The sequence below is a fragment of the Balaenoptera acutorostrata genome, chromosome 14, assembly GCF_949987535.1.
Source record: "Balaenoptera acutorostrata chromosome 14, mBalAcu1.1, whole genome shotgun sequence".
NCBI lineage: Eukaryota > Metazoa > Chordata > Mammalia > Artiodactyla > Balaenopteridae > Balaenoptera > Balaenoptera acutorostrata.
This window is the reverse complement of record NC_080077.1, coordinates 44,085,666-44,098,406: the sequence shown is the minus strand read 5'-3', so window position 1 is coordinate 44,098,406 and position 12,741 is coordinate 44,085,666. Positions and strand designations below refer to the sequence as shown.

The 12,741-nt window shown below is 40.8% G+C and overlaps 1 protein-coding gene across 1 annotated transcript in view; it reads left to right on the top strand.

Annotated features, from left to right (window-relative positions):
- Nucleotides 1-308: 308 nt before the first annotated feature.
- The window catches only part of NUS1 (NUS1 dehydrodolichyl diphosphate synthase subunit), a 29,424-nt gene continuing 16,991 nt past the window's right edge, over nt 309-12,741 (top strand). The window contains exon 1 of the mRNA XM_057527973.1: nt 309-902. Coding sequence (XP_057383956.1) covers nt 419-902 — 484 coding nt within the window. The 5' untranslated portion in view covers nt 309-418. The remainder of the gene's footprint in view (nt 903-12,741) is intronic.

Sequence of the window (12,741 nt, the reverse complement as noted above, 5' to 3'; positions counted from 1 at the left end):
ACTATGAGAAGAGACAGACCGTTTAAGATGCCCAGGATCCGAGGGACGCGGGTTCCCCGGAATCGCCCATTCTAACCAAGAAGACGCGCGCCTGACTGACGTCCTGCTCCGAGTGTTGCCCGCGTCTGCTCCTCGCCCTCCACGCGACGAGGGGGCGCGCTCGGTCTCCGGCCCAGCTAGTTCGCAGCCGCACGCCGTCCCTCCCCGCGCCGGGCTAGGCCACATCCTCGGACCCAGAGGCCGCGTCAGAGTTTCACGTCGACCAATTAGAATTGTCCATGTACTAGGGGGGGGCGGGGCTGCCGAGGCAAGAGGAAGATGGCGGCGGGGGCGAGGTGAGGTGTTGGCAGTAGAAAGGGGTTTGGGTGCGGGGGGCGGGGTAACGCGGAGAGATGGCCCGTGCCGGTTGCAGGGCCGGATGAGAAGCGGTCGCGCCGCGGGTGTAGGAGAGAGGAGGGCGCCCGGGCGCCACGAGAGTATGACGGGGCTGTACGAGCTGGTGTGGCGGGTGCTGCACGCTCTGCTCTGCCTGCACCGCACGCTCACCTCCTGGCTCCGTGTTCGGTTCGGCACCTGGAACTGGATCTGGCGGCGCTGCTGTCGGGCCGCCTCCGCCGCGGTCCTAGCGCCGCTCGGTTTCACGCTCCCCAAGCTCCTGGCTGTCGGCAGGAACGGCAGGAACCGCCGTCACCACCGGCATCCGCGCGGGGGGCCGACCCCGGCCGCCGCCCACCCGCGTCTACGCTGGCGCGCGGACGGCCGTTCCCTGGAGAAGCTGCCTGTGCACATGGGCCTGGTGATCACCGAGGAGGAGCAGGAGCCCAGCTTCTCGGACATCGCAAGCCTCGTGGTGTGGTGTATGGCCGTGGGCATTTCTTACATTAGCGTCTACGACCACCAAGGTGAGACCGGGAGCGGGTAGGGGGGCCGGGGCGTCTCCGGCCGCGGGTATCGCGCATCGGGCAGGTGGACCCGGGGCGCGTCGCTCGGCACAGCCATCCCGGCTCCGCGAGTTACCTCGTCCGGAGGCCCTTAAGTGCAAATTATGGTGCTGGCGCTTTCGAGGAAGGGAGATAGGCTTAATTGGACACCTACTAAGTTCCTGAATTCGATTCAGTTGCCTTCTACATATTTAAAAATATTTCTTATTCGTTATAATGTCCCACTAAGGTGGATGATGTTTCTGTACCCTTGTTTCACAAATGAGGGAGCTGAGATAACAACATTCATGGATTTGTTCGAAGTTAGAGAGGTAGTAATAGGAGGATTGAAATTTTAGCCAGTCTGTGCTTTTCCACAGATTTACCTTTTTGTTACACCGCAGTGGTTCCTCAGAGAGGCTCAAGGCACTGTTCTTAAGTCACAGCAGGTTGTGGAGGATTTATGCATAAGCTAAGTGGTTGGGGACAGGTGGCATTTGAAGTGGGTTTATGAAGAGTACGTGAGAGACTGATGTTGTGCGATCCTTGATCCTCAGGGGCCAACACAATACTTGTCCTCCCATAAGTTTTGATTGAGGAAATTTTCACTGTAGGGAATTTTTGTAGGTACAAGACTTCAGCATTGCTCGGGTAGCTACAAACCTAAAGCGCAGTGCTAGGCATATTCCTTGGATTTTTACATTTAATTTCATGGATTCTCAGGCTTGTGGGGTGGAGGGTAGACACACTCACATGAGTGGCATGGGTAGCAACAAATGTTGGGAGTTAGTAACTGCTGTGAGAAGGGGGAAGAGAAATTCTCATTGGAGAAACTTGAGAAGTGCCTCCAGAGATGGCGTTTAAGCCGGATGTTGAAGAAGGAATAGGAGATAAGGTTGGGGAAGGCTCTAAATGTCATGTTTGGGTTTCAGTCAAATCCTGAAAGCAATGGTATTTCCTTAAAGGTAAGAATGATTTAGGAGTATTGGTATGAAGGAAAGAAAACTAGTGTTTTAGGCTCTGTTCAGTACCTTAAATTACTGGTATGCTCACAGAAGCTACAACTTGATTTTTAATCTTTAAGTCTTTGTTAGACAGGCAGGTTTAAGTGTGACATTTTGTCAGAAAGGTTAAGTGGAGGTCAGACAGCACCTCTTGCAGGCTATTAGAGTAATCTTTGGTTGACTGATTGCCTTTCTTGCAGCTAGCAAGGAATATGGTGACTTACAGCCTGTCATCATCAAATGATAACTTACCCTGAAAGGTAAAGTTTAATATACTCAGGGGCTGACATTTTATGGAGCTTGCCAGAACAATGGAAATCACAAGACTGTTATAAGGCGATGCATTCTTTGCTTAAGCAATGCAACAGAAACGTTGGGGAACAAAAAGTAAGTGAAGCAGAAACGGAAATTAATTAAAGCTGTTGAGCAATGTGGTGAATTCACTTTGAGACACTTATATCCAGGGGATTCTTTTAAAGCAAGTACCTTTACCTTCTAGTAGAGAAGGAAAATGAATAGCTGAATAGTTTAAATTGGTGGCTGCCTATGAATGCAGATTATAATATTGCCACACTTCCTTGTTCTGGCAATTCCTGTTCTTAAATTGCTGATGTGATTCAGAAATAGCCTGTGTCATATTCGCTAAAAGAAAAATGATTGGTAATGAAAAGGAAGAAGTCAAGCTAAGCAAAAGGAGTTTTACGGAGCATTTTCAGTGCATGGACTCGAGCATTTTGTGTCTACTGTAAAAGCAATTTCAATTATTTTTTAAGGGATAAAGGTTAATTTCATTGTTTGAAATAAGAGGCTTTCAATTTACTCATCCTTGGTTTTGACTGATTGATTCATTCATTTAACAGGTGACAGATTGGGTGTGTGTTAAGTACCAGATACTGTTCTAGGCATGAGAGTGCCCCAGTGAAAAAAACAGACAAAAATTCCTACTCTCATGGAACTTACATTTTAGTGGAAGTCTGACAAATATCATAAGTGAGTAAAATGTATTAGATCATAAAAGCAAAGAGGAAAAATAAAGCAGGGGACGGGGAGAGGAATGTTGAAAGTCAGTGGTGGAGTAGGGGGTGCAGTTTTAAATAGAGTGGCCAAAGAAAGCCTCCGTGACTTTTGATTAGACCTGAAAGAGGTGAGCGATCAAGCCATGTGGATATGTGAGAAAAATTATTCCTTTTTCAGGGGAACTGTAAATACTTAAGCTATATTCGGTTTTCCCAAACTTTCACTTAAACCTATTTCTATGTAAATATTTAACTGATTTTAAAAATCCTATTGGCATACTCTTAAACGTCAATTTATTGAGTACCTACTGGGATACAAAGAAGTACAAGAAATTGTCTCTCTTAAAGAGTTTATACTCAAGTTAGGGATAGTTACTAAAAATTAATGCAAGCTAATATATAAATGCTAGTGAATGGAAGAGACTTTAGGGAGAACAAAAGAGGAAAATCCCTGAGGAGCAAGGTAACCTCCATATGTCCATAGGAGGTGACATCTGAGATGGGCCTTGCAAAAATAGGTAGAATTTGGATTAGCATAATCAGTACAGTGTTCTTTGTGTGTGTGTGTGTGTGACAGAGAGGAAGAGAGAGAGAATGGGGAATTCCCCATTGGCAGCATTCCCATTAGAGTAGATTAAACAACAGCATCGAGCAGTGTGTTGGGATCAGTAAATATAATAGGTAAGTTTATGTAATGAAAGGTTGAGAAATGAGGTAGGATGAAGGCTTGGCCACCTGCTCTGGTTATCTGTAGCTTTGTAGTCTACTCCAAAGCATAGTGTTTTAAAACAATTTATGAGTTGACTCGGTTCAGGTGGACAGTTCTTCCTTGGGGTTGGTTCTACTCATAAGGTTACAGTCAGGTAGTAGCTGGGACATAAAGGTTTCTTATCATACATTTAGTGCCTGGTTTGTGATGGCTGGAATAGATGAGGACAGGTTGGTCATCTGTCTTCACATGGCTAGCTTAAGTTTCCTCATTTAATAGTGGACTAGGGGTAGTCATACTTCTTTTCTAGGTGTTCCCAAAGAATTAGCCAAAGGCCAAAGCTGCAAGACTTCTTATGACCTAGCTTAGGAAATCATACAGTGTTACTTCTGCTGTATTCTCTTGGTCTGAGAAGTCACAGGTCTGCCCCAAATCACGAAAATGGAGAGGAAGACTTTACCTCTCGATGAGAAAATGGCTTATGCAGCAGGAGTCGGGGCTGGGCTGGTGGCAGCCATCTTGGAGATGAGCTACTGTACCACCTTGCATTTTCCCCTGTCTTGTACCCCTTAACCTCCCAAATTTGTATTTAAGTCAGTGTTCATTCTAATTATAGTTGGATTTAGATTATATTTAACTCTTAGACTAAAAAAAAAATCCACTGATATTTACCTTGGTTTGACTCTGCCAACAGACTGATCTTTTCATTTTCATCTACCTGCACTCTTTCTTGATTATAATCAAGAATTTCTGCAAGTAATAATTTCATCTGTTAGAAATTGGAGTTGTTTTCTCAGGTATTTCTTGAGCTCAGACTTCTAGAAGGGAGATTTGGCTATTTTGTCTACATTATCATAATTTAAGAAATGACCATAATTGGGCTGGTACAAAAATTGGAGTTTGGGGCTTTTGGTGCTGTAGCCTTAGGGGTGTTATGCTTGCCTGGGTTCACTTGAAGTACACCTAGATCCAAGTTACCTAGAGATACATTATTATCTTCAGTGACAGAACCTGTTCATGTTGCTCAGCTGTATGGGTGCCATGCTGAGAACCTTGCTGCAGGGCAGTAGTTTTCAAAACATGGTCTGTGGACCATCTGTGAATGAGTCATTGGGGGTGTTTATAAAAAATACAGATTCAGCACAGTTATTGATCAGACCAAATTAGGGGAGTGGGACCTGAGCATCTCTATTTTTATTAAGCTACTTATATGATACATTTGCACATTGAAGTTTGACCCTAACACAAATGAAAGGATACCCTACTAGTATTACATCAAATTATTCATTCATCCTTCATGTTCCTTTTCATAAGTGAAGATAATCTTGGGTGGGTCTTAATATTAATTATTACTTAATATTACTTTTTTTCTTTCTATTTTATTTTATTTTTAAATTAATTTTTATTGGAGTATAGTTGATTTATAATGTTGTGTTAGTTTCTGCTCTACAGCAAAGGGAATCTGTTATACATATACATATATCCACTTTTTTTCAGATTCTTTTCTCATATAAGTCATTACAGAGTACTGAGTAGAGTTCCCTGTGCTATACAATATGTCCTTATTATTTATTTTATATATAGTAGTGTGTATATGTCAATCCCAATCTCCTAATTTATCCCTCCTCCACCCTTCCCCCCGGTAACCATAAGTTTGTTTTCTACATCTGTGACTTTATTTCTGTTTTGTAAATAAGTTCATTTGTACCATTTTTGTAGATTCCACATATACGCAATATCATATGATATTTGTCTTTCTCTGTCTGACTGACTTCACTCAGTATGACAATATCTAGGTCCATCCATGTTGCTGCAAATGGCATTATTTCATTCTTTTTTAATAGCTGAGCAATATTCCATTGTATATATGTACTGTATCCTCTTTATCCATTCCTCTGTCCATGGACATTTAGGTTGCTTCCATGTCTTGGCTATTGTAAATAGTGCTGCAGTTAATTATTACTTAATATTACTGTAAATTGGAGTGATCCAGAATAAGGCATTGCCTTCTATGTGAGAATTCAGCAACAAAACCAATCTTTTGTGTTGCTCTTTTTAGTGTTATTTCCGTAGTTGTAAATCTATACTAGGTATCGTAGGAAATGGTTTTTGGATTCAGATTTCTTACACTAGAATTAAAAAGATCTGCCCTGTGTACTCCCAGCCTTCTCAAAATATTTCTCACTATTTTATATGCCTTTTGTTGCATCCATAATTAGGTTACTTGATGTTCCCTCCTTCTGGAGTGTCCTCTTCTCCTCTTCTTGGCAAATGGCTATCTAGCTTTCAAAAGGCTATCATTGATCCTTTTAAGTCTATCCAAACTATCACCTCTTAGGTAGTCTCTCTCGGCTATTCCATTCCTAATCTTGCTCTGTCCTTGAATCTCCTTAAATATTGTACATCTTTAAAGGTACTTCCATTCTCCATTTTGTGAAGTAGTAGTTGTATGTATATGTGCCCGAACTTTCTTACTAGATTGTAAGCTTTGCAGATGCTAGCTGTCCTTCTCATTGTTTTTTTTTTAATTTTTTAATTTATTATTTATTTATTATTATTTTTTTATTTTTGGCTGTGTTGGGTCCTCGTTTCTGTGCGAGGGCTTTCTCCAGTTGCGGCGAGTGGGGGCCACTCTTCATCACGGTGCGCGGGCCTCTCACCATCGCGGCCTCTCTTGTTGCGCAGCAGAGGCTCCAGACGCTCGGGCTTAGCAGTTGTGGCTCACGGGCCCAGTCGCTCCGCGGCATGTGGGATCCTCCCAGACCAGGGCTCGAACCCGTGTCCCCTGCATTGGCAGGCAGACTCTCAACCACTGTGCCACCAGGGAAGCCCCTGTCCTTTTCATTGTTGCTTCACCTACAGATTGTAGCTTGGTGTTTGCATGTAATGAGTAGGTCAGTATATATTCCTTGAATTGGAAGAAGGGGCTGCATTTCTTGTAGATAAGAATGATGAACTGAGTTGTAATTTGTTTCCCAACACCAGTACCCAGAAGCCTTAATTAAAATAGTGGGGGGGGGCTTCCCTGGTGGCGCAGTGGTTGAGAATCTGCCTGCCAATGCAGGGGACACGGGTTCGAGCCCTGGTCTGGGAAGATCCCACATGCCGCGGAGCAACTAAGCCCGTGAGCCACAATTACTGAGCCTGCGCGTCTGGAGCCTGTGCTCCGCAACAAGAGAGGCCGCGACAGTGAGAGGCCCGCGCACCGCGATGAAGAGTGGCCCCCGCTTGCCGCAACTGGAGAAAGCCCTCGCACAGAAACGAAGACCCAACACAGCCATAAATAAATAAATAAATAAATAAATAAATAAAAATTAAAAATTAAAAAAAAATAAATAAATAAAATAAAATAGTGGGGGGAAATGAACATAGTTTGCCCTAGTTTACTTATTTGGCACACTGACACAGATGCTGTTGGGAAATATAATTTTATCAAGTATTGTTCTCCTTACACTGAAATACAGAGTTACCAGAAGTGTTGAAAGTCTAAATATAAATGTGATTAGATTTGATATACAGACAATACAAACTAGAGTACTTGTCTTCCCTCATGTGGAAACTCATGTAAGGGAACATTCTATTTCTAATCTTCACCTTTGTATAGTACATTTCAAAAATAATACAGAATTTCATATTTATCTTAACATCCTGGTATGTCCTCTTCCCTTTTTCTACCAAAGGGCTAGCTACCTGTCAAAAGCTATCAGTAGATCCTTGTACATCATTCTCACTATTACCTGCTAAGTAGCCTCTCTTGACTGTTCCATCCCCAGTTTTGCTTTGTCTTTGAAAAGCTCTATCCTGCTTTTGAACTGACCTCATTCTCTGAGTACCTTTCTATTTAACTGTACTGGATTTATGTATGAAAATAAACCTTTCCTTAATAGTAATAATTACTCTTTGTTGCACTCTTACTATGCACTAGATGCTATGCAAAGAAGTGGATTAAATCCTTAGCACTTTTAGCAGTCAAGAAACTGAGACTTAGAAAACCAAGAACCCATATATAGGAAGGGGCAGATCTAGAATTTGAATCAGATTTTATTCCAGAGCTTTTGTACTTAAGCATTATGCTGTACTGACTTCCACTGAGAAGAGACTATAACCACAGTACAGTCATGTTAGTACTCTTCCTGATTATGTTGTGTCATCTTAAAGTCTTGGTAAAGTGGGTACTTATCTAGAGGTAGTAGAAATAATCTGTAAAAGATATTTAAAGGTAAATAGAATTTTCTTCATACTACTAATATAAACATTCATCCTTTGAGTTGTAGGACACACTTGACTTTTTTAATCAACTAAATTTAATTTTATGGAGCTCCTGCTCTGTATTGAACTGTTTCTTTGTCAGGTGAGCAGAGTCTCGGAAGACATTCTCATTTTAAAAATGTGCAGCCAGAGGCTGAGAAAGCCCACTTGGCTAGTTTATTTTACACATCTCTCCTGCTAAAGAACTGGGACTTAAAATTTAGCCAGCGCTCGTTCCCGTATGCTGTGCCACCGTCACACACATCTTTCTTGGTACAGCATGCTCATTCCAGTATAATTGTTGTTCTGTGAGGTATCCTGGGGCTCGCGCTCTCTCTCTCTCTCTTTTTTTTAAATTTATATATTTTATTTATTTATTTTTGGCTGCATTGGGTCTTCATTGCTTTGTGTGGGCTTTCTCTAGTTGCGGCTAGCGGGGGCTACTCTTCCGTTGCGTTGCGCGGGCTTCTCATTGTGGTGGCTTCTCTTGTTACGGAGCACAGGCTCTAGGCACGCGGGCTTCAGTAGCTGTGGCTCATGGACTCTAGAGCGCAGGCTCAGTAGTTGTGGTGCACGGGCTCAGTTGCTCTGCAGCATGTGGGATCTTCCCGGACCAGGGCTCGAACCCGTGTCCCTTCCATTGGCAGGTGGATTCTTAATCACTGCATCACCAGGGAAGCCCTCCTGGGGCTCTCTCTTGAAATAAAATTGTTTAATGGCTTATAAGATTTATTTTGTTATGACTACTTCCGTCGTGTAAAATTTTATTGGTAGATTTTTTTAAAAATTATTGTTCCATAAGTATATGTTTTTTTCTCTGAAGGTTGCCTCTAATAGTGTTATAATTGGATTGTTAGAGAATTAAATGAGGGTAACCACCAGATAACTTACTTAGGTGTCTTGTTTAAAAGAAGAAAGGTAGACTATTTCGAAGGATGGGCGTTTGTTTGCAAAAAAGTATTACTTTAGTTCCTTAGCTGGTGAGATGCTTTGTAACCAGAGAGATTGGTTCAGTGTTTATCTCGCTTTTCTTCCCTTCCTTTCCCTTGTCCTTATAAACACTTGCTGTTAGATATTTCTTTAAAAATCTGTTTCTATAGAAGGGAAGGAATAATCACAGTAAAAGTTCAAATTTCAGATCTAAAAGAAATATTAAACGTATTTTGAAAGTCTCATTTTCTAGAATTGATTATTCAGTTCACGTAAGTTTTAGAAGAAGCAGTATTTAAGGGATACAGATAAGATTTGCTGATTGAATACTTGTTTAATTAAACTCTTACTTGGTTCCCTTAATTCGAAAAAACTATTACATCATGGCGTTATTACCCAGTTAATGTGTACATAGTTGATTGTTAGGGTAGACTGAATATTGAAACTTATAAATAACTCTAAAATGTAATTTTAACTATTAAAGACCCCAATAAGGTCTTTATATCCCGAACAGTATATAACCTGATTGGTGGATAGGACATACTTAATTCTACTCTCTTTGAAATATTTTCTCTCCTGGCTTCCATGACATCATGTTTGGTTGGATTTCTTCCTATCTTGCTGACTGTTCCTTCTGAGCCTTATGTCTGGCTTGTTTTCTCCACTTCTAAAAGTTGAGATGTCCTAGAATTTTGTGCTGTATGTGTGCCCTTGTCTTTCTGATGTTCACCCTATCTCTTAGATCAGGGGTCAGAAAACTTTTTCTTAAAGGGCCAGCTAGTAAATATTTTAGACTTAGTGGGCTGTATGGTCCCTGTCACAAATACTCAACTTTGCCAATATAGTCAGAAAGTGGCCATAAACGAATGGTGTGACTGTGTTCCAGTAGCAGTAGTTTGCTGACTCCTGTCCCAGATGGTTTTTCCAGTCCTTTGGCTTTAACTGTCACCTGTATGCTCACACTCAGGTTTGAATCTCCAGTCCTTATCTCTCCTATAATTCCAGGCTCCTGTATCTCACCCTACCTAACATCTCCACTTTGATTTCTTTAGGCATCTCAAATGCTTAACATGTCCAAAACAGTACTCTTGAATTTCCCCCCCAAACCTGTCTTGCTCAGCCTTTTTCCCATCTCAGAAAATACTACTACCTTCCAACCAACTGCTCAAGCTAAGAATTTAGATGTGAGTCTTTTACATCATGTTCTACCTCTAATCTTGATCTTCTAGAATATATCCCAAATTTGCCACTTCTTTTGGTTCTTCATTGTAGCCATCCAAGTTTGAGTTTTCATTATTTTTCACCTGGATTGCTGTAGTAGCCTCTTAATTTATCTTCAGTTCTGTTCTGACCCCTGTATAATCCGTTCTTCACCCACCAGCAAAGTGATCTTTTTTGGTAATATTATTCAAACTCTGAATAAAACCTTCCAACGGCTTCCCATTGTACTCGGAGTGTTTTCTGAATTCAGAGACCTTTATTGTTAAATAATGCAATTGTTAAAATAATCATGAGACTACCACCAAAGAAGGATACATGTTATACAAGTGAAAAAAGCAGGATACAAAATTGCATGGTCATATATGCCAAGATTACACATGCATGTGGACAAAGGCTAAGAAATATTAAAAACCAGAAATAATTGTATTATGATGGTAAGATTAAGGGGCATTCAATTTGTTAGGAAGAATGGTTAGGGGACATATCCTTATTGTCTAAACTTTGAACATCTTATACAGTTTTTAATACTAGAATTCAAAAAGGATATTTCTTAGGATATGAAAAGAAATCTACGTTTGGTATAGTTAGTGTTTATCAAAAACACCAAAAACATTGTTGTCTTTCTGAGGTCCAGCTTTCCTAGCATAATATTTTATTCTTTCATGGAAATTGTAGGTTTTTCTGGGTGTGTGCATGTGTGTGTTTTAAAAAATTTCTGCTCTTGGGCTTCCCTGGTGGCGCAGTGGTTGAGAGTCCGCCTGCCAATGCAGGGGACACGGGTTCGAGCCCTGGTCTGGGAAGATCCCACATGCCATGGAACAACTGGGCCCGTGAGCCACAACTACTGAGCCTGCGCGTCTGGAGCCTGTGCTCCGCAACAAGAGAGGCCGCGATAGTGAGAGGCCCGCGCACCGCGACGAAGAGTGGCCCCCGCTCTCTGCAACTAGAGAAAGCCCTCGCACAGAAACGAAGACCCAACACAGCCATAAATAAATAATAAATAAATTAAAAAAAAAAAAATTTCTGCTCTTTCATGTAGCTTTTCTGTATATGTTTTCAGTTAGTTTACATGTGGGAAATTGAGAGTGCATGAGATATAGTTGTAGAGCAACAAGCATAATGTAAAATTCTTTAAGTCATTATTGCAAAAACTTATTTTGTATTCCCAAGTCATTCTTAAAGAATTCAAATATTTGTTACCTTGTGACTTCTTAAAAGCCTTTTTATTTATTTATTTATTTATTTTAATCTTCATTGGAGTATAATTGCTTTACAACGGTGTGTTAGTTTCTGCTTTATAACAAAGTGAATCAGTTATACATATACATATGTTCCCATATCTCTTCCCTCTTTTATCTCCCTCCCTCCCGCCCTCCCTATCCCACACCTCTAGGTGGTCACAAAGCACAGAGCTGATCTCCCTGTGCTTTGCGGTTGCTTCCCACTAGCTATCTATTTTACATTTGGTAGTGTATATATGTCCATGCCACTCTCTCTCTTTGTCACATCTTAACCTTCCCCGCCCCATATCCTCAAGTCCATTCTCTAGTAGGTCTGTGTCTTTATTCCCGTCTTGCCACTAGGTTCTTCATGACCTTTTTTTTTTTTCCCTTAGATTCCATATATATGTGTTAGCATACTGTATTTGTTTTTCTCTTTCTGACTTACTTCACTCTGTATGACAGACTCTAACTCCATCCACCTCACTACAAATAACTCCATTTCGTTTCTTTTTATGGCTGAGTAATATTCCATTGTATATATGTGCCACATCTTCTTTATCCATTCATCTGTCGATGGACACTTAGGTTGCTTCCATGTCCTGGCTATTGTAAATAGAGCTGCAATGAACATTTTGGTACATGATTCTTTGAATTATGGTTTTCTCAGGGTATATGCCCAGTAGTGGGATTGCTGGGTCATATGGTAGTTCTATTTTTAGTTTTTTAAGGAACCTCCATACTGTTCTCCATAGTGGCTGTATCAATTTACATTCCCACCAACAGTGCAAGAGTGTTCCCTTTTCTCCACACCCTCTCCAGCATTGATTGTTTCTAGATATTTTGATGATGGCCATTCTGACCGCTGTGAGATGATATCTCATTGTAGTTTTGATTTGCATTTCTCTAATGATTAATGATGTTGAGCATTCTTTCATGTGTTTGTTGGCAATCTGTATATCTTCTTTGGAGAAATGTCTATTTAGAAAAGCCTTTTTAAAAAGAGCTCTAGTCTTAGTTTTTTTCAAAAGATTCTGCTCATTTGTAAAGGGGTCAGCTTTATTTATTTTATGAAGTTTAACTTTTTGGGGGGGGAAATTCAAAATTTAATAGTAAGATGGATTTAGCATTGGTTATCAGCATTAGAAGTAGTTACTGAACTGAATAATTAGAAGCCAGGAGATCTGGATTTCAGTCCAAAGTCTTAGACTCTTGACCAAGGACAATTGCTTGACCTTTCTGGGTCTATTTCCTCATCTGTAAAAGGATGGGATAAAATAATTCTTGCAGTTCATTATTATATAACTCTGTAAAATACAGGTTTCTCAAAAATTTGAGTATTTGCTAATGTTTTTCACTTAGATTAGTTATTTCTAAATGAATACAATCTCAACTTCCTTTTGCATAAAATGACTTTTGTTATAGTTTCTTTACTTTTATTGATATTACATCATTTTGGCTTTAGATTCTGTG